The following is a 23,389-nucleotide window of genomic DNA, read 5'->3' as shown; positions in this document are numbered from 1 at the left end:
CAAAGACCTCAGCTTGAAATATGCTGCACTTATGGCTAACTCTGGACAATATACTCCCGCACCAACTCCATCTTCCATTTTCGAGCCATCAGTATAGATGTTTAGACTGTTACGCGTAGCTAACATACTTTTACCTTAGCCATCTTTTTTTTCACAGTTGAAAAGTGGGGCATGTAATCGGTGTTTGCCCAACCGCCATTACCCATCGAACTATGACCAAAGGTTCTATGTATAAATTCTCCTACAGCCAGTAGTCGTCCCAACGATTTTGCTGCGCAGTTTTCACTGAAGAGGTTTATAGGTGGCAGGTTTAGTACCAGTTCAAGATCCGCCAATGGAATTGTTTTTATAGCTCCTATTATGCACAGCGCAGCCTGTCCACCATACTTCTTTTCTTCTTTACTGGTTTAGAAACCGCGTAATAGCTGAGTTAACAACAGCGCGCCAGTCGTTTCTTTTCGCAAGGTGGCCCAATTGGATACTCCAAGCGAAGCCAGGTCCTTCTCCACCTGGTCCTTCCAACGGAGTGGAGGTCTTCCTCTTCCTCTGCTTCCCCTGGCGGCAATACTTTCAGAACTGGAGTGTTTTCGTCCATTCGGACCTCATGATTTAGCCAGCGTAGCCGCTGTTAGTTAATTTTTGAACTTTGTCAAAGTCGTCGTATATATCATACAACTCAACGTTCCATCGAATGGAATATTTGCAACCAACCCGCAAATGACCGTAAATCTTTCGCAGAACATTTCTCTCTCAATATCATCGGCTGTCAGCTGTACACGCTTATAAAAGATTGTACCTGCTCGATTAAGTTCTGCAGCTCGAATAATTTTCTCTAGCAGCAGATTGAAGAAGTCGCACGATAGGAAGTCGCCTTGTCTGAAACCTTTTTGAATAACCTAATCACAGATGACGAGTCATTGGTCTTTGAGTTTGATCCCGAGGCAAAGAGACAATCTTCCGAGAGGCATACGCAGACGTCTCCACGCTATTCGATGTTCTCTTAGGTCCAATACATTAGATAAGCCTTTTTTCAAATATTCAATGTTATTTATTTAAACAGGAAATGAAATTACACATAAGAGATTAATGAAGTAGGCTTCCAGTAATACTGCTTAACTCATAAACATTGTTTTAGAAGTTGGTTGGCGACGTTTAAGTATTATATTTTGTTAACTAATCAAAACCATTATGCTTTTCAGATTTAACATCATTACAAACAAGAACATCGTCAGGACCATTCAAGAAACTCTGCAAAGGATCACAAAATAACTTCTCCGAGATTTTCATAAGGATAGCCACTGAAAATGCGTCATTATAAAATAAATTATCATATAATTCAATAAACGTATGCATAAAATTATAATAGGCAACCAAATAGCTACAAAGTGCTTTCCAAAGTGCTCAGGACTTAAAAAAAACAGAATAAATAGTTTTTCGGAAAGTCAATTTATTTTATTCAAAACAGTCTAATTCTGCTTCAATACATCTTTTTGCACGGCCCAAAAGCATGTCGAACGAGTGTTTTAGCTCGTTGGCCGCCAGTATGCCGGTACAAGCCTTTGGAATGGCCTCTACGTCTGCATAACGTCCTATCCTTTTATGAACAAATGCACTTTTTCGTAAAGGAAGAAGTCACACGATGCCATATCAGGTGACAGGGAGTGGTTAACGGTTAAAATGTGTTTTTTGGTCAAATAATCGTCCTACGAATTTTGGATTCTGAGCAATTTTTGATCGTCAGTCAATTTGTGCGGAAAAAGCCGTACACACACCTTTCGTAAGGCCAAATGTTTGGTCAAAATGCGATAAATCGATATTTTTGAGATTGATGATGATGATTTCGGCTGAGTTTTTATGAAATCACGCACAGTTTCGATGGAATTTCCGGTGGTCACTGATTTTGATTGGTTCACATGTTGATCGTCATTAATGTCCTCAGGACCACTTTAAAAACGTTGAAACCACTCATGCGCTCTGCTACGGGATAGGCAATCATCGTCATAAGCTCGTTTCATCAAGTGAAACGTTTCGGTAAAAGTTTTACCAATTTTAAAACAAAATTTAATGTGGGCTCTTTGTTGAAATGTCATGAAATTCTCATTGGACCATCGATAAGTATAGCAGATTCTAACGCACCAGTCGACATATAGATGGCGCCACCAGCGGTCACTAGGTTCTAAAAATTCCTGTTTACTTCGGAACGCACCTTGTATGTTAACCAAATTTATAGTATACTAGGGCATTTGGCCACGCGTTGCTGTGGTATATATTTTATACTATTATTCATATAATAAACTATTCAATGCAGTGAAAATTGTGTTTACGAATAAAGGCGAAAACGTTTTGCCGGCATAAGAATCTAAGGGATTTTGCCAGAGGTTTGATTTTGATTATGTTCATACAAATAAATTTTATTGCAAAAAATTTACAATGTGCTTGGTTAATGGAGATGTCCGCTTAAGAGAGCGGCCATTTATTAGCTTTCACCATATTTTTTAATGATGAATTGTTTTTACTATCCTATCTTCTAAGTTGGTTCGAACTGGACAGTGTGCTAAATTTTACTAAAACCGGTTCAGTAGTTTAGGAGTTCATTACGGACAAACAATGTGACACGTACTTCTTATAATAATATATAAAGATTAGAAATAATTTGACTCTTTCTGATTTACTCCTTTTTACAATATATTAAAGTAACTGTTGATAAGCTAGCTAGAGAGAAGTAAGCGAATAACGTACCGATTAGTTTTCGAATCCAATAAGAGCCGTGACGGTTGATCCTCATTTTTGTTAGATGAATGTTTGGTACTGTCGTGTAGATTGTATCCTTTGCGCTATTATTCTACGTTGTTCATATCTAATGTACTGCAATCAAGTGTGCTGTCATCGTGAGGATTTTTAAGACAAGAAATGTGGTATGGATGTGGTGTATTAGGGTGTGCCAAACATGCCAATCGCTCCCAAAGGTGATAAGGGACCACTATGAAATTCTTCGTATCCGCTACCCCCACGGCTCGAGGACTACTCAATATTTAAACGTATACACATAACAAATTGAATGAAAACAGATCTCCCAGCAGCAATGGCGTAACGCTGCAACAACTACAGCGAATGCTAGGCTAAATAATACAATCTCCAAGTCTTTTACAATAGTTTTCCTTCTGTACGTATTTGTAACGCCAAGTAGCTGGTTTTACACGAAGTAACGTGAGATTTGATGGTAAATTGTCTATGTATGTGATAATTTTTATTCCACGCTATTACGATTTTGGAACTTTAACAATATTCCATGTTAAAATGCGATTGCACCATTGATATTAATTTTGTGAGTAATAGCTCTTCACAAAGCTTATATCGTGTTAGCTTTAAACTTTTAAGGGAAGCCACCTTTTTCCTAACTACTAGTACCTGGCTTTTAGTTGCACAAACTATACGCGTCGAAGATAATTTTTACGGAAAAATTAATGCATCGTTGTATTTGTATTTACAAAATTTCATTCAAATTGTGAGATCATTTGTCATATGATTAGATTTTTATAAACAAAGTGATTTCATTTTGTTCAAGTCAAGTTTGTTCGTCAAGCTATAATTCTAATTTAATCAGGACTTTCGGGGGCACCAATGCCCAAAGCGAATTGGGGTGTTGTAAAGTACGTCTCTTTTAATTGCGAATATTCATTTTTCTAAACAAATTGATTTCCCCTCGATTATGTCGGCTCGTTAAGGTTTAATTCTTGGATCAAGACTTTCGCGTGTATAATTGCCGAAAGCCTTCTGGCGGGGTCGTAAAGTTCACCTCTTTAAATTGCAAAATTGGGTCATGGTGTACGAATCCACAGACCTTTGGATATACTTTCCTTTTCTAAATTGGTGTCCAACAAATTAAATTATGTTACATATGTTAGGGTGGCCCGCTTATATTTGTTTAAGGGGAACTTTGGGGTTTTGAGTACCTTTTTACTTGTGAGGAGGAATCACTGCTTGTAACTGTGATTTCCAGAAAGAACTTATTTTCGCTTTACAAAAATCTTCACGGCCTACATTCACGTTGTCCGGTACAGCACTTACAGTAGGTGCTCTTCGCCCATATTCTCGGAATGAGACCTATTTATCATACGATTAGATTATCACCTCTATATTACTTTTGTAGGGGTATGTTAAATCAAAAGTTTACGCCAATCAACCAGCAACGCTTGAACAGCTCGAATATAAAATTTAGCGCACGTTATTTCATTTAAAATCAAATCGTTCTTGGTGGTAGACCCTATATAAGACATAAACTCAACCAAACACAAAATTTTAAATGGTATTGCATATACGAAGAAAAAATCAACCAGAGAAACGGAAAACATTGCATAGTGGATAAGAGCTTAGACCAGGATCTGATGTCTGATGATGTTACCGACTTTAGTCCAGTTTATCGCAAACAAATGCGCTTCTTATCAAATAGCGACGAATAATTATGTGGCTACATATGTATGTATGTAATAATTTTTCCTTTGTTTCTATTCTAATTTTTCTGCTCTTAATTCTGGATTAACAGATTTCTTTTCTTTTTTGCTTGCTCTACCAATTTTTCACCTGTATGAAATATATACGAGGTGTGTTCAAAAAGTATCGCGAATTTTGTGTTTTTTCAAAAATTATTTATTTAGTCATGAATATCTATTTTGTCCCCTTCAAAGTACTCCCAATGATGCCAACGGTTTTTTCAATCTTCGAAGCACTTCAAAAAATCATTTTTTTCCTTCGATGCCGTCTTTATCTCGTCAAGAGAAGCGTAACGTCGTCCTTTCATGGGGCTCTTCAGTTTAGGGAACAAGAAAAAGTCACAGGGGGCCAGATCTGGGGAATACGGTGGCTGCAACATCATTATTGTGTTGTTTTTGGCCAAAAAGTCGCGCACAAGCAACGATGTGTGAGTAAAAATCGACACGTGCAAGCAAAGCAGCTGTCAACAATTAAATGAACATTCAAAATGGCCGAGCTTGTCGGCATAAGTGAGAGACATGAGTACCAACATAACGCCACAAAAAATTCGAAATTCGAATATGCGTAACCCGCGAAAATTTAAAATTCGCGATACTTTTTGAACACACCTCGTACATATTTTAAGTTTTAATGCTCAATAAAATGCTATATGAACATACAAATTGAAATCTGAAAATTGATAGTTTTCAACATCTTTTGCACGGTTTTTCGAAGTAAATATAGTTCTTTATTTCATCTTACACGGTTTTTAGATGACATGGAACGTATCCCCCATTTTACTATAGGAAACGCCTCTTTTTTTACACTTTTCTTTTACACGGATTTCTGAGGACCGTATCTACCATGTAAAAACAGAGTTGGTGTACTTACAAAAAATATTCCCTTAGAACCTTGGGCATGGAATTTAATGGTTATACAAGCATAAGGAGTGGGCGTGGTTACGATTCAATTCAACCCTTTTCACACCGTCGATGGGGGTGCCAAAAAAAATTTCGTGGTTTTTTTAGCTTAAGTGGTTTGAGATTGTTGTTCATTAAACATATTAGAGGCGAGGCCACATTTACCATTCAATAATGCGATTTGTTCTATCAGATAAAAATTTTGTATCGTAATTTGGATGTTATTTATAGGATTCCGATTAATGGCGTTTTGTGGGAATGACAATGGTTCAATTCCGCCCGCCTGAAATACCAAACGTCACATAAAGAAACAAGTGTAGTTTATGAAGACATTATAATTTTTAGTTACGTTACAGTTAAGTTTTGCAGACTGTCGGACGACGTACCGCTCATTTGCTGCAAGACCGGCATAAATCAAAAAACGTGATTTTTGAGTTAATGCTGCAGAATTGTTCGTTATATCATACTTCATGTTGTGTGAAAAAATCATATGAATACCTCTTATATGCTCCGCTTGAGAAGAGAATATATTTCCTGTTTTCCATGTAAGGTTGGAGTAAGTTGAAAACTTTAAACGCGTTTTCTGGCGAATCGATTTTTTTGACTTATGCCGGTCTTGCAGCAAATGAGCGATACAGTCACTCGGATTTCAGCGATTGTTTTTAAGTGTTCTGTTGTGAGAATTTCAAAATGTTGCGTAAAAATTCAATATTCGTAGGAACTGAATGGCTTACAAAACTGGTATCTTATTAAGATACATATATCTTATTTTCTTATATTATGGGTATTCCATGAAAATTTCGCAAAATCATCGATTTTGAACATCAGCAGTTCATTAGAATAGGGTAAGACGCATACCCCGTGATATAAATATTTCGTCAAAATTCTTTTTTTGTTAAAGTTATTGAAGGTTGAAATTTAGTGCACAATAAAATTGTGAAATTATTTTCTCATAAACTGCTAGAGATAAATCGCTGCAATTTTGTGAAGTCAAAGAAAAATGTTCGTGATACATTATAAATATTTTTTCACGATTCATTTGTTTAAATAGTAATATTTTACGTACTTTTTGTTAAACAATTGAAACTTTTGTTCATCCATACCGTTCCAAAGATATTGAATTTTTTGTCCCTCTACCGCTCTTAAAACGTATGGCATTTTTATCGTTATTTATGAGAAAATAATTTCACAATTTTATAGTGCACTAAATTTCAACCTTCAATAACTTAAAAAGAAAATAGAATTTTTGCAAAATCGGTGATTTTGCGAAATTTTCATGGACCACTTGAGGCGGTTTGACCCTTATATTGTATAATGCGTCATTGACTAAGTAATTTCGTTTGATGACAACATCTGATCTTTTTGAATTTTTACCAGATTAATTTCAAAGCTTGGCATAATGGTTTAAAACTTAGTATTGTTCAAACAAACATGTCGACTTAAATTCGTCAAAGTTTATAAATTTTGGCCAACACAAACAGTTTTGAGTTAGATGGACACCCGAAAACAACTTTTTTGTGTTTAAACTTAACTAGAAAGTCACAAATAACTAAGTATATACGGCATATTGGCGCTAAGAAAAGGTTTAGTCCATACCATAGTTTTACATATTTTTTCGGCTGTAATCTTTTGCTTATATGTACATACATACCATATGATACAGAGTCCACATTTAAGTTCGGACATTTTTTCGACGGCTATGGAAAGTATATGATTGTTACATATCATAATATTTCTATTTTCAAAGCTGATATAAGGACATATATAATTTTTAATTAGAGACACTCTTTAGATGAAACATACCGAAAAGTTGGCAAAAAGTTATACAAATATCCTTATCAATAATATATGATTGCATAAAAATACTTACGTAAAAAACAGCATATGTTCAATCGCACATCTCCAAAGATATCTGCATGCAGCACCAGATGCGCATTTAAATCCGATTGTGTATTTTTTCTGTGAAAGTAGCAAATACATTTTATTTTATATAAATACTTGTAGTTAACATTTGAAAAATAAAGAGAGGAAAAATTATTTTTTCCGCCATTTACATCATTCACATACACAAGATATAGTGCAGGTCGTGTCCAAGCTGGTACATCCTGGGTAACGCTAAATGGCCTGCGGTCTACACGGGCTTTACAGCCTTTCAACTCCCGGTCGACTTTAGCTATGGAAATGATTTTGGAGTAGGATTAGCTCTATAGGATCCTGGGCTAGTGGCTGCGGCATTTGCCATCTAAGTATTATGTGGTGGCATTCATCAAAAATGGCTGACGGGCAAATATCGCAACCGCTCCCGTCCTGTTAAAACCCAGGCTTCAGAGTACGTTCCATACAAACTGGGAAAGGTACCGCAAGAGGCTCCAACGAACTCTCCCACGCGCACCGGGGGTGGACACATTGGTCACCGCCGACGAAGTCTTCAGCTCGGTATGCTCGTCAGAAATCAGTGCGTCCTGCGGACGTTTGTTAAACCGGGCCCGTAGGAGTAGGTCAACTGACGACTGAACGTTGTATAAAACGGGACTTGCAATATACAAGTCCGAGTTAAGAAAGACAAAGCGGACCTCATGGAAAATTTTCCACGAAAAAGTGGCTGTCATGAGTTTATCTTCAGGCATGTATTCTCACAAAAACCCCCTTTCTTTGGGTTATCTTAAGGAAGAGCCTGATTTAGAAGCTTCAAAAAATCGATTTTTGTTTTGCTTAAATCTCTTTAGAAACTATCTATGAATATGTCCCCAAAGTCATAGATGGAAATTCGAAATATTTTCGAAGCTAGAAGGAAAATAATGACCGAGCGTCTATCAGATATATGTATGAGCGATTGGAAAGAAAACGAAATTTTTGACGCGCGATTTCTCGGTTTTTCATTTATACGATTTTTTTTAATTGGTGGGCAGGATAGAAAAAAACTAAACGTCGGATCGAATTGGGGCAAAATTTATTATCTTTGGCATTAAATTATCTTCTATTTAAACTAAAAAAAGACTAAGAAAAGTCATGTTTGAACATACTTTTAAACAACATAAAATGGAAAAGTGGGAAGTGGTAAAACCACAATTTTTTCCTTCAAGTTTTAAAAAGTTGTAGAGTTTTACACTTTTTTTAGAACTTTTTATTTTTTTAAGAAATATGAATCTATTTAAATTTGTTGTTTCAGACATAAATGGCGACCTGCAACCCGCCCTCCGGCAAATGCAGTTGCGAGATACTTCGGGCAATTGCTTCCAAAAAGCAGAATATAAAAGATTTTGTCTTCAAACAATGTGAGAATGATGTTTAAATATATAACTATAAACCCCAGGAATTTCGTTTTGATCAATTAATTCTTTCTCTCCTAAAGACATCCTCAAAAAAAATCGATTTTTAAAGCTTCTAAATCAGACTCCCCCTTAAGGACGCAAATGGGAAGTGGGCCCCGAGCAGTGAAGACATAGTGGATAGTTCCCTGCATATGATCGTGTTATGGCTTGAGGAACGCTTTACGGTTCAGGATTTCACTCTTTGGCTCTTTCTTGATACAGAGGGAGGCTGCCGTTATTGCTCTCGACTTTAAGGTTGAATCAAACCCCAAACACACAATTTTCATGTGTGACAGAGTGATTGAAACGGAACGGGAAACGCACGTGATTGACGAAATGCGAGTAAAAGAACCCCACAAGATGGAGTTCTCTCTTCTCTTTTGTAGATCCTGGTCGTTATCGCAGACGATGTAGCACTTATGGTTAACGGAATGTTCCTGAGCGTACGGTGTACGAGTTGACGTAGGGTATCTCAGCGTCTTAACGAATTAGGTAGTCGGAAGTGGTCTGGCCATCAACCCAAGTAAAACCGAGATGATATTATTTACTAGAAGATATAAGATCCCGATGGTACCGCTGCCTCTAATAGGAGACATCCGTCTGCAATCGGCGCATACAGTGAAATATCTCGGACTTATCCGGTCACTAAACCCGAACTCTGGCGGGAAGAAGTAGCTGGAGCAGTGGATGGGTCAAAGCTTGTTGCGAAGGTAGATGGAGGGGACTACTGTAAGGAGATCTCTATCAACTCCAGTCTCAGATTTCCCGACTATTGCAGTGTTTCCCAAACCGAGGTTGCAGATATTGAAGTAGCAGTTGGTTCCTTAGAGAAGTGACTATTCACTCAGATAGCAGAGCGGCGATACTAACCTTAATCTCTTTTACAGTGTGTTCAGGGTTAGTCTAAGAGTACCTAACCTTGCTATAAATAGCATCGAGTGTCTTTGTGATAAGACTGGTATGAGAGCCGGGCCAGAGCGCAATCGCAGGAAATTGTAAAATTGATAAGCTAGTAAGGAAAGTCACCCTAGAACCGTTATCGGTAGGAGCGGGATAGCTGGGCTTCACGGAAACTATGCCACCGCTGAGCCACTATCGGTACTTGAGCTGTCACAAAAGTCTTTTGAACCAAGATTGATCGCAGGAGATCTAGTGATCTCTTTGCCCTCAGTAAGGCTAGCCTCTCCCTAGTTAAGAGAATTTTAGCAGGCCATTGCCCAATTAGCGTACATGCTGTAAGGTTGTGAATCCTACCAGATGCCGTTTGCAGAAGCTGATTTGTAAAAGATGAGGTGGAAACATTTCGTTCTTCACTGTCACACCTTTGGAAACTCAAAACTTCAACACTTGGGAGCGCATACCTTCAGACAACCCAACAAACTAGCGCTAGTATAGAATTTGGTGTTATGCGCGGACTTACTAAAAGGTTAAGTGGTCGCTGATAAATTTTAGAACACCGTTTTGATGACTGTTAAATTTGTTCTTCAATTTTGATAAATATTACAAAATTCGCTTATTCATCTCAGTTTTCATATAATATCGTCGGTCCAATCAGCAGAAGGTGTAACTAAATTTCCCGAAGTTATTATTTCCCTCGGGAAAAAAATAGTAAAAAAACTAAATGATAAACTATGTGAGCCGAGACTCCTTACTTACTTGTATATCTACCAGAGAAAATACGTATTGGTGCAACGTTCATAGAATAAGTTTCTATTAATGCTTTTTTAAGGTTTTTTTCGAAATGAATTTCAAAATTATCAGAGAAACGTTTAGTATTTTTGCATTATTTTAAGTAATTAGCTTCTTCTAAATGTTTTTGGTTTTACTTTTGTTACAATAAAATGGTTTGCATTGGAACATCATTTTGATTATATTTCAGTTGGTTTCACCAACCCGCCCTCGCTTACGTAATACATGTACACTTTGTGTTCTCTGAATACTCAACCACTGAAGTTTTTAAATGTTTAACTATGTATACACCCTAATGTTCTACACGTTGAAATTCGAGACCCCTAATTAACTTTTACTCTTCATTGCACATAAATTAGTCGAAAACCCAAGTTTGATGTGAGCCTTACGAAATTCTGAGTGCATGAATGAATGAATCTATGAATCAATCACTTCGAAGTTCTTACAGTCATTTTTGGAGAGCTAAAGAAATATATAGTATATTTGAAGAGAATAATTATACATATTTATGTATAAGAAAATATGAAGCAAAATAAATAATTAAGCTTATTTCCTCCTCGTTTCGATATTTTAAGTGCAATTTTTGAAATATTTAAACTATTACTACTTATGAAACGCACTTGGATATATCAAAAATGAAATGATATACCATATGTATGTATATGTTTTATAAATGTCCTAAGAGTTGCTATGTAAATGAAAATCACAATTTTATTTTAAATTGAAACATTCTTAAAAACTAAAACAAATTTTTTTAAATGCACAACCATTTCATAACAACGTTAATCTAAATTCTTTTAAATTGACCATTTAAAAGCTTTTATAATTAGAAAGCCACGTCGTCGTGTTCGCATCTTTTGCTTATACGTAGTGCAGACTTTGCACATGAAAATGCACATCTTTATTTGGGGCTTAATAAATTTCTTGGCGGACCAGGCGTTACATGGAGCGATATTCGGTGTGAAGCATTAATATGTGGATAAAATAGGATTGAATTGCCAAGCGCATCATTTACAGAAAGAAGACCTTTCGTGTCCACGAATGGGCTTAGAACTCCTTTTATCTATTGGTTTTGATTCTCTCAATAGTGATACATCGCAGCTGAAGAAGCGGGTTTGTAACTCTACGTGCGTCACTCTATTGCATGTGGAATTCGGTGATCCCTTGACTGTGACATTGAGTTTTTCGACTTTCTGGAGCGATTATGTTACGCATGAGAAAAGAATCAGGAGATTATTTTACCATCGGGGCCCATTCCACCAGAGGGTGGTGGTGGTAAAGTGTAGTGGCTTGCTATATCGGCAGGATTGTCAACACTGGCCACGTGTCGCCAAGTGGCTGATCCTACTAAGTCAAGTATTTGAGACGTTCGATTAGAAATGCTCGTCTTCCATGGATGTGGTGGTTTTTTTAACCAGGCTGGTACAATTTCGGAATCGGACCACAGATATAATTTTTGCCTTTGCTACTAATAAGTGGCTAAAAATTTTTACATGTATTTCTTCTTAATAATCATAAATTCCAAATGTAAACACAAAAATCTCTATTTCTTTTTTCAGTTTTGTGATAAAAGGACTTTAGTGTAAGAACAAATAAACATAGGTAGCACAAAGTCGGCGTTCGGTCTGCTTGAACTGAATATACCGTTACTTTTTATGCACCTTAGTGTGTAAGTAAGAAAAACTATTATTAAATTGTGGAAAGACGCCGAAAGTTTCAAAAGAAATTGGTCAAACTGTTGGAAAAATATATTCATCTCTCCAGCGTGTAATAAACAATTTCAAAAGAACCGGAATTTCAACATCAAAACTCAAATCTGGCTGTTCAAAAATATTATCAGCCCAGGAGGAATGAAAAATCATAAATATGGTGTCTAAATGAGGGTGGGTGCGATAAAGCCATGCGAGATAACGCCATATGGCTCTATCTCCCATCCAATTGCGAGGTAAAGCCATATGGCATTATCACGCTTCGCATTGAGAGATAATGCCATTTTTTTTGTCAATTGTGAGTTAAAGCCATATCGCTCATTTGCTACAAGACCGGCATAAGTCAAAAAAATCGATTCTCCAGAAAACGCGTTTAAAGTTTTCAACTGACTACAACCTGACACGGTGACTGCAACCTTACACCTCTTCTCAAGCGGAGCATATAAGAGGTATATATATGAATTTTTCACTCAACATGAAGTATGATATAACGAACAATTCTGCTGCATTAACTCAAAAGTCACGTTTTTTGATTTATGCCGGTCTTGCAGCAAATGAGCGATATGGCCTTATCTCTCATATGAATTAATTTTTCATTGTGAATGTGCATTTAATTGTTATTCATTGCACCTGGCAACTTTCTTAATCAATGTCATATTGCATATTGTCAAATTGCATACGAGGGCTGTCCGATAAATAACCGATCTCAACGTCAAGCTAGCGGCACATCTGAAAAAAAAGTTTCTACTTCAAATTGTGCATATTATAATAGCTACTCGCCAATATTTCAGAAATTTATCTTGCTCAATTATCTGTTGACAGTCGTTTTTGTGAGTCTATTTCGGTGATTTCCCCAAAATGGAAAAAATTTAATATCGAGCTGTAATTAAATTTTTATTTTTGAAAGGTAATACGCCTTCACAAATCAAAGATGAGTTGGACTCTGTGTATGGTGACTCTGCACCATCGTTTACCACCGTAAAATTTTGGGCAGCTGAATTTAAACGTGGTCGCAGGAGCTTGGAAGATGATGAACGTCCTGGGCGTCCAAAAACTGTAACCACTAACGATAACATCGCTAAAGTTCATCAATTGGTACTAGATGACCGCCGGATTAAAGTTAGGGAAATAGCTGAGATTATGAAGATGTCAAAAGAAACTGTTTGTCACATATTAAACCAAGATTTGGGCATGAGAAAGCTGTCCGCGCGTTGGGTGCCGCGTTTTCTTACGCTAGACCACAACACTCAGCGCTCTGTTGGCTCAGTTTAGAGGCAATAAGACCGAGTTTTGGCGCCGATTGATAACTGTAGACGAAACTTGGATTCATCATTATACGCCCGAAACAAAAATCCAATCTAAACAGGGGATTGAAAAGCGGGAACCAGCCCCAAAAAAACCTAAAGCTGTGTATTCGGCTGGGAAAGTGATGGCGAGTGTTTTTTGGGACAGCCATGGAATTATTTTTATCGACTATCTTGAAAAAGGAAAAACTAGAACAGGAGCGTACTACGCATCATTATTGGACAAGCTAAAGGAAGAAATTTCGAAAAATCGGCCACATTTGCAAAAAAAAGAAAGTCTTGTTCCACCAAGACAACGCACCATCTCACACCTCAACAGTCGCCATGGCGAAAATCTACGAATTGCGGTTCGAACTGCTTGACCATCCACCTTATTCACCGGATCTAGCATCAAGCGACTTTTTTTGTTTCCTCAACTTAAAACTGCGCTCGGCGGCCAGAGATTTTCGTCAAATGAGGAGGCAATCTCTTTCGTGAACTCGTATTTTGCAGACAAAGACGCCAAGTACTATTTGGAAGGGTTGCAGAGATGGGAGCATCGCTGGGAGAAGTGTGTGGAGTTACAAGGAGACTATGTAGAAAAAAAAAAATTTTTTTGAATATAAGTTGATTCAGGGTTTTAGGAAAAACATTTATTTATTATTAATTGAAAAACAAAATAAAATTTTCAAATATAAATATATGAATAAAAATGTTAAATATTATTATTGTTATGTATATAACTGTTCAGCTGCAGTTGCCATTGAATTTAATAGCACAAGAGTTTGCCGTAAAACAGAGAAAAGTGTCAAGAACGGCCACAATCATGCGGAACAAAGTGCCTTAATTGAAAAATTAAAATTAATAAATTCGATAAAAACTGAAGTGATGAGTGCATCATTAAAACGTTCAAGTGTGCGACATATATTTGATGCACAATGTAAAAAATATAAGGAAACATCACATTCAGTGCATTTTATTCATATAAAACAAGAAAAATATCCAAAAAATCCGATGACTTTTGAAGAAATTATTGTAGTTTATAAAAATAAAGAAATTGCATCAAAATTCACAATGTCCAGATATGAGGAAAATGACAAATTTTGCCTACTCATTATTTGTGTCTCCTACCATTTCTAATGCTATTAAAGGAAGGAACCGCATGGAACAACGTAATTATATAGTTGATGGAACATTTAACATAGTACCTATTTCAAAGAAATATAAGCAATTGCTTATAATTCACATTATTCACGCAGACCATGTAAGAACTTTAAAATTAAAATTTATTATTTATCTTAAAATAACTCGATAATTTTTCATTATTTTTCAGGCATATCCGTTCATATATATTTTAATGTCTCATAAGTCAGAATCTGCATATAAACATGTTTTGCAATATTTGCAATCAAATGTCATCGAAGCCGACGTCAGTAATCACTGATTTTGAAAGCAGTTTACGTAATGCTTTTCAAAGCGTATATTCAACAGTGAAAACGGTTGGATGTTGGTTTCACTACACGAATGCTCTTCGACGGAAAGTTACGCAAATTCCTAAATTCACAGCTAAATTGAACAGAGATAAAAATGCCAAAAACCTATTTTCCCAATTTATGTATCTACCATTATTGAAACCGGCCTATAGCATTTTAAAACAAGATGCTATGGATGTATTTAATTAATTTGTTAATCCATCAAATAATACAGAAAGTTTCTTTAAACCATTTATAAATTACTTCGAGCGACAATGGATGAAAAAAGTGAGAGAAAACTAAATTACATATACATATATAATTTTATGAAATTTTATTGTTTTAGGAAAACCCTGTAAACTTTTCAGTGTATAAAGAACCTATCAGGACAAGTAATTCTGCTGAAGGTTTCCATAGCAGATTGAATATGAAACTTCCAAAGCGAAGCTCGTTTTACAACTTCCGAAAAACCCTTTTCGAATTAGATTTCGTAAAATCCATGGATTATTCAAAATCTATTTCTGGCTGTACGAGTCTATATAGATCAAAAACATTCGGCAATGTAGTTCGCGACAAATTTAATAAAAAACGGCTAGACTTATTAAAAAACAATAAAATATCTTTGATGGAAATTCTCAGTCAGTTTTCTAAAATGGAAAACTGCATACTTGCAGAAAAATTCGTCAATGAAATCCATAGTTCCGATGATGATTATAAAGACGACGACGACATTAATGAAGATGAAAATTGTAAAGATCATTTACAAACTTAACAAAATATGACATTGTTATGCGTAATTTGCTGCGAAAGGGAAAGGGAACTCTTGTTCGACACATGTCATCATTATAAAGTTTGTCAAACATGCTTTCAAAAAATGGAAGAAAACAGCAAATTAAAGGGCGTACAAACATTGTGCCCAATTTGTCGCAGTATAATAAAAGAAGCAAAACAAATATTTTGTTAATAATACAATTAAACTCATATGTTATTATATACCTAGAACTATATTAGAATAGTGTTTAATTTTTTGTTACATATAATTTTTGGTTTTCATTTTGTTTGATTTGTTTGTTGGAATAATGTTTTTCTTTAAATGTTATACTTGTGTTTACTTCATTATCTTTAAATAAATATAAAGAAACTGAAAGTTTGTTTAGCTTTTCAAATGTATTTAACATTTCTGTAAAAGGGAAAAATTATTACCTTTCATTGCAAGAAGAAAACTAATGATTTTTCCCTTTTACAGAATGCTTACACCTTCTTGAATGCATATAGAGCAGAAAATATTCCGTAAAATGGAAAATGAGAGATAAAGCCATGAGAGATAACACCACCCACACGCGAGAGCCCAGGATCCACACGCGCAAACACACACCACACCACTCTACATAAAAAGCAGTACTGACTCAGAAACCAAGAGGATACAACTTGGACGCAGCGGCATAAGCAAACACCCCTACTTAATCGCATACTATAAAGCCCTCAAATACCTTTGAAGCGGCACAAAGTGAGTGTATCGACTCCATTTATTCTTATAAAATTTGTATTTATGTTGACAATTACAGTTCATCTTTTTAAAAACTGTATACTTCAATAGAACGGTTGCTACCAAACTGTTTGAATTTACGGTTGTTTTCCGGGAAACCGAAAAGATACATATGTATGTATCAACAACAGCACTAAATTCCACAAACTTGCATCTGTGCTAAAAGTGCATACCTGCACTTTGCCATTTTCTCCTCCTCCCGCGTTATTCGTACGATATCGGACCAGTTTTCATACACGACAGAATCCATATCCGCATTATCCGCAATAACAAAGAGACAAATTTTATCCTCTGTGGCAAAATTTTTCGACCTCGCAGGATGGATTTCGACAATTATGATACAAGCGAAAATCCTGATCCAAGAATTATAGCTAGACTGGGACGAACAAGTGAAACCTCTTCGCTTAGAAAAATGGTCCCAGTTCGCTAGTAATCTTACCGACACTATGTATATGCGCACACAAAGAGATCCCGCAACTACATGCCACCTATTAGTGCCAAAAGCAAAAGTTGCGCCTCTTAAAACGCTAAGTCTCCCACGACTTGAACTCTGTGGCGCTCTGCTACTAGTAAACCTAGCTTCCATGGTGCAGACCCACTTGAACACGGCAAAATGCAAATTATATCTATGGTCCGATTCCGAAATCGATCTAGTCTGGTTAGAAAAGCCACCAAACTGGTGGAAAACATATATTTCTAATCGAACCTCTCAAATACTTGATCTAGTAGGAGCAGCCACATGGCGACACGTAGCCAGTTCCGACAATCCTGCTGATCTAGGTGCAAAACCCTGGATCTTGCCATCACCGCGCTCTGGTGGAATGGCCCCCGATGATTAACCGAATCCACAAATTCTTGGCCACAACCGGCAATGCGCAACATAATCGCCCCAGAAGGTCGAAAAATCGACACCTATCATACAGTAGTCGATGATTGTGAAATCCTTGAACTATTTTCATCGTTCCCCCGAGCGCTCAGAGTAATCGCATATATGCTCAAGTTCATAGAGCAACTTAAACTTAACGCTAAAGGAGTAACTTACACTCTTACAAAAAGCAAAGGTCGGGTCTTGGGTCGGTCTCGCATCAACTCAAACGCGATACTTCAGTCGCGACATATCATTACTCAGAGAGTCGAAGCCGATTGATAAGTAGAGCTCACTCTTAGTTCTAAATCCATTTTTAGACACGAAAGGTCTGCTGCGTGCGAATGGTCGGCTCGCTTATTCAAGCCTGACTTACAACGAACGCCACCCGATCATAAGATCGAGTAGTCTCCTTTTGCCACATTATTCCTGAATTACATCCATACATATGTATGTAACGGGTGATTTTTTTGAGGTTAGGATTTTCATGCATTAGTATTTGACAGATCACGTGGGATTTCAGACATGGTGTCAAAGAGAAAGATGCTCAGTATGCTTTGACATTTCATCATGAATAGACTTACTAACGAGCAACGCTTGCAAATCATTGAATTTTATTACCAAAATCAGTGTTCGGTTCGAAATGTGTTTCGCGCGCGTGTTTTGTTCAGCGATGAGGCTCATTTCTGGTTGAATGGCTACGTAAATAAGCAAAATTGCCGCATTTGGGGTGAAGAGCAACCAGAAGCCGTTCAAGAACTGCCCATGCATCCCGAAAAATGCACTGTTTGGTGTGGTTTGTACGCTGGTGGAATCATTGGACCGTATTTTTTCAAAGATGCTGTTGGACGCAACGTTACGGTGAATGGCGATCGCTATCGTTCGATGCTAACAAACTTTTTGTTGCCAAAAATGGAAGAACTGAACTTGGTTGACATGTGGTTTCAACAAGATGGCGCTACATGCCACACAGCTCGCGATTCTATGGCCATTTTGAGGGAAAACTTCGGACAACAATTCATCTCAAGAAATGGACCCGTAAGTTGGCCACCAAGATCATGCGATTTAACGCCTTTAGACTATTTTTTGTGGGGCTACGTCAAGTCTAAAGTCTACAGAAATAAGCCAGCAACTATTCCAGCTTTGGAAGACAACATTTCCGAAGAAATTCGGGCTATTCCGGCCGAAATGCTCGAAAAAGTTGCCCAAAATTGGACTTTCCGAATGGACCACCTAAGACGCAGCCGCGGTCAACATTTAAATGAAATTATCTTCAAAAAGTAAATGTCATGAACCAATCTAACGTTTCAAATAAAGAACCGATGAGATTTTGCAAATTTTATGCGTTTTTTTTTTTTTAAAAGTTATCAAGCTCTTAAAAAATCACCCTTTATATTAATGCTACACGTCGAATAGCGTCTTATGTAACATATCGTCCGCCAAGAGTATTATATTCCCCGTCTTAAGCCCCAGATCAAGAAATACATTTTCATGTGCAAGATCCGTGTTATGCATAAGCGAAAAATGCGAACGCAGATAATGCGGCACTTCCACCTGAACGCTCCGCCTTTCACGACCATAGGCGTCGATTTTGCTGGGTCTTTTCAAATAAAGGCGTCCATGCTAAGATCAAATAAATGCGTCCATGCTAAGATCTCCCACTATCATGAAAGACTATGTGGCTATCTTTGTATGTTTCACGACAAAGGCAGTACACCTTGAGCTGTGTACTAATCTGACGATGGAGGCTTTTCTCGCGGCATTTGCTCGCTTCGTCGCTCGACGTGGCTTCCCATCCAAAATCATGAGCGATAATGGCAAAACATTCATAGGAGCCCAACGAGCCACAGAAAAACAGTTTGTGGTTTTCTTAAAACAAGTGTCCCCTGATATCGTACAAAAGTACGCCCCTCAAGGTATCAATTGGCAATGTATACCTCCACGCGCTCCTCATATGGGTGGTTTATGGGAATCAGCTGTAAAGAGCTTCAAATCTCATTTCAAGGAGCTAGCCAGCAGCTATAAGTTTAATTATGAAGAACTCACGAAATTTAGCTAAAATCGAAGCCGTTCTCAACTCACGGCACTCTCACAAGATCTCTCCGACTTCACAGCCCTAACTCCAATGCATTTTCTAAAAGTAGCACCAATTCTACCCACTCCTGAGCCAGGCGTGGGGTCGCTATCCTTATTAAATGGATGGGAAAGAATTAAAATTCTCCATCATAATTTCAATAGCCGATGCAAAGAAGACTATATAAAGGACCTCCACAAGAAGTACCGATGAAAAAGTACAGAAAATACAGTTGGAGATTGTGTTCTGATTCATGACGATTGCCTGTCACCTACCGAATGGCGGCTGGGCCGTATAGAAAAGCTTTACCCAGGCTCCGATCATCTTCGCGTAGTTGATCTGTCGATCTCCGTACGCAATCAGGACAGCTAACAAGACCACTCGTCAAACTATGATTCTTACAGACCGCCGATAAAATTTGGCAAAAGTGGTAAGTGAAGCGAGTAGTGAATAAAATATATGGTGAAAATTAATCCTCGAATTACATTATTGAAAATGTAAGTATAACCTTTAAAAGAACAATTTTTGCCAAAACTGCTAGAAAAATCTTACGAAAACTGGATATCGTGGCCGAGTCGCTGGAAAAAACATATACAAGTATCTCAATTGTAAACAGACGAAAGCGCGTTGAATTTGCTCAAAACAATATATAAAAGCTTCCAGAATTCTGGAACCAAGTTATATTTTCGGATCAAAGTAAATTTTGTATTTACGGCATAAAAAGTCCACAAGTTGTGCGTCGTAAACCTGGAACTGCCCTTGAAAAACGAAATCTTGTCGATGCATTGAAACGCGGTGGTGGTGGAATTATAGTGTAGGCTATATGGAGGTTGGAGGTGTGGGTCAGCTAAAATTTATTGAATCGACAATGGATAAATGGGGATATTTGAACATTATGAAAAAGTATTTGAAACGAAGTGCAGAGAATAACATTGGATTATCTTCAACGTTTTAGTTCCAACAGGATAATCATACGAAGTATACTGCAAAAATAGTTATACTTTGGCTTCTAAACAACCTGACGTCAATCCTATTGAGCACCTATGCAATCTATAATAACAAGTAAAGAGACTTTACGAGTTATGCGGGTTGAATGGTCCCGGATTACAGCCAGAAACGTCACAAAAGCCGTGTAATTCGACATTGTCTTCGGGGGAATCGTGGAATTTGTATCTGAAAAATGTCATTCAGATTGTTTGCGAACTGGGACCATTTTTCTAAGCAAAGAGGTTTCACTTGTTCGTCCCAGTCGGTTTCATCTAAACATAATTCTTGTATTAAGATTTTCGCTTGTATCATATTTGGCAAAAGCCATCCTGCGGGGTCGAAAACTTTGGCCACCGAGTATAAAATCTGTCTTTTCGTTATGGCAGATAATGCGGCTATGGACATAGCCGTGTATCAAAACTGGTCCGTTATCGCATTTCATTGGATGCCCAGAGTTTGTGTTGTACTTTCCAAACAAAATCTTCACCTGTAGTGGTGAAAGGCAGAACAAAATTACAGCGTTCAGGTGAAAGTGCTGCCATAATCTGCGATCGCATTTTCTGCTTATGCATAGTGAAGATTTTGCACATAAAAATGCACTTCTTTATTTGGGGCTTCAGTCGGGGTATGTACAGCTCTTGGCGGACCATATGTTGCATGAGGCGATGATCGGCGTGGAACATTAATATGTGGATATATCTAATAAATAAAGTGGCAAACGGACACCTCTCTTGTATGATTATAGGGTGGCGTTCATTGTACGTTAGGCTTGAATTAGCAAGCCGACCATTCGCACGAAGTAGACCCTTCGTGTCTAGAAATGGGTTTAAAACTAAGAGTGAGCTCTTTTTATCAATAGGCTTCGATTTTCTTAGTAATGCTATATTGCAGCTGAAGTAGCGCGTTTGGGTTGATGCGATAAGAGCGACTGTAGGAGCCCAATAATAAATTAATGTCCAGTTAATAAATTTGATTTTATTTAATTTAAGTTTTACATTAATTTTCTTTACACTCTTAACACTCCTAATGCTTCACTAATAATGTCTTAATGTTATGCTAGCACCGGTTTTTATCCCTTTTGTGCCTAATTTTCTCATTAGCTACGTAAGCTTGTGCGTATATGCTTATGAGGGCGTAGGTATGAAATACCTATGTTTGTGCGTATGTATATATGTACCTGCTTGCAGAGTGCAAGCGAAAATGAGAACATACAAAAAATGCAATTATGTACAAATAATAGAAAACCGTAACATATGTATATGAATGTAAGAATTGATATGCATATGCTTAAGCGGTGCTCTCACAAAGGTGAATAGCCTAATTCACGGTCACGGTCATCCGATTTTGCACAGTGACATGCTTCTGACCAAACATGCTTCCCCCATTGAAATGCTTGCATTTCAATCCGAAATAGGTAATGGTGCAATTTTATGGACGGCTCTCCTTATAATCCCTTTTGTAGTTTTGATGTCCACAACCATCACTTTGCCGTCTGAACCAGGGACGATGTTGATAATTCTCCCAAGTGACCAATGCTGTGGGGGCAAGTTGGATTCATGGATGATCACCATTTGTCCAATTTCGATGTTGGCTTCCGGTTTTAACCACTTAGAGCGTTGTTGTAGGCTAAGAATATAGTCGTGTCACCATATGTCCCAAAAACGCTGCTTTAAATACGTCACCGGCTGCCATTGCGTTAACGAAGATATTGTGTTCATATTGATAGCTTTATCTGGCATCGACAGTAATGATGTCCCAATCAATAGATGAGCTGGAGTTAGAGCTTCGCCATCATTGGGGTCATTTGAAAGCGGTGTCAGCGGACGAGAGTTGAAAATAGCTTCTACTTCAACTACGACGGTCTGAAGTTGTTCATATGTCAGGTGTGCGTTTGAGATGTTTTTTAGCAAAATGGATTTCATTGATTTTACTGCCGCCTCCCATAAACCCCCAAAATGTGGAGCACGAGGCGGAATAAAACAAAACTCAAAACCAGTGTTGGTGCTATAACTAGTGATGTCATCAGTAGCCGCTTGATTGAAGAATTGTTGATGAAGATCTCTCAATTTGGCTTGAGCACCAACGAAATTTGTGCCGTTGTCGCAGTAAATGCGTTGAGGTATACCGCGTCTTCCTACAAAACGTTTTAGACAAAGTATAAAATTATTAGTAGAGAGGTCGGATACTAATTCTGCATGAATGGTTTTTGACGCAAAGCATACAAAGATTGCTATATTTGTTTTGTATGGAGCTCTCTCACGAACGCGATTACTGAAAAGGCTGCAAAAGTCAACGCCACTAATTATAAATAAGCGTTGCATTTGCGTGCGATTGGCAAGAAGATCCGCCATAATTTGACACATTTATTTAGGTTTATAATGAAAACAGAGCACACAATTTTGATTTCGCGAGCATTTATAACCCAGATTCGCTCACACATGCGTAAATACTTCCGATGAAGATATTCTATGTACAACGATGTAAATCGTTGATCTTCCGGAAGAAGTGCGGGAAATTTTCCATCAAAAGGAATTGGTGCTTTCGACAAACGGCCACCAACTCTGAGTACTAAAACTGTTGCTCCGTTAAGATTCATTTGATGTTGAAAAAGAGTCAGTTTCTTTACGAACGATTTAACTTGTCGTTTTTTTTTTTGAAGTCTTTCAATTTCTTCAGCGAATTTAATCTGTTGAATAGCTGCGACGATTTGCCGTCAAGTTTGCCCGAGTTCCTCAACCGGTAGATGAATTATCATTTCTGGCGTAAGTTTATTGTTAACAGCAACTTTGTTGAAAATACGAAAAATATATGTAACTACGATAAACAGCGGTTGATGATGATATTGATGTTTACACTTCAGGTTGATTGCCTTCCGTCGTTTCAAATCTTGGATTTTAATGTTAGGTTCCTTCTTGCTTACAGGACATTCCGACGAATTCTTCATTAGAAATTCTGGTCCAGAGAACCACTTCGTACTTACAAGATCCTGAGCGCTACAGCCGCGTGAAACGATGTCTGCAGGATTTTGTGTACTTGGTACGTGTTTCCAGGTAATGCCTTCTG

At 37.4% G+C, this 23,389-nt stretch overlaps 1 protein-coding gene across 12 annotated transcripts in view; it reads right to left on the bottom strand.

The window, feature by feature from the left end:
• Positions 1 to 23,389, bottom strand: part of LOC105233578 (FERM domain-containing protein 5) — a 753,696-nt gene that overhangs the window by 348,160 nt on the left and 382,147 nt on the right. For all 12 annotated transcript variants that reach the window (XR_007423741.1, XR_007423742.1, XR_007423743.1 and 9 more), the window contains one exon: positions 7,261 to 7,349. Coding sequence is in view for 9 of the 12 variants with exons in the window: in XM_049462605.1 (XP_049318562.1) it covers positions 7,261 to 7,349 (89 nt within the window). In the remaining 3 variants the exon portion in view is untranslated. The remainder of the gene's footprint in view (positions 1 to 7,260; positions 7,350 to 23,389) is intronic.

This window comes from Bactrocera dorsalis, chromosome 1 (genome assembly GCF_023373825.1).
Source record: "Bactrocera dorsalis isolate Fly_Bdor chromosome 1, ASM2337382v1, whole genome shotgun sequence".
Lineage (NCBI taxonomy): Eukaryota > Metazoa > Arthropoda > Insecta > Diptera > Tephritidae > Bactrocera > Bactrocera dorsalis.
Note: the sequence above shows the minus strand (reverse complement) of the source record. Positions and strands in the feature narration are given on the sequence as shown.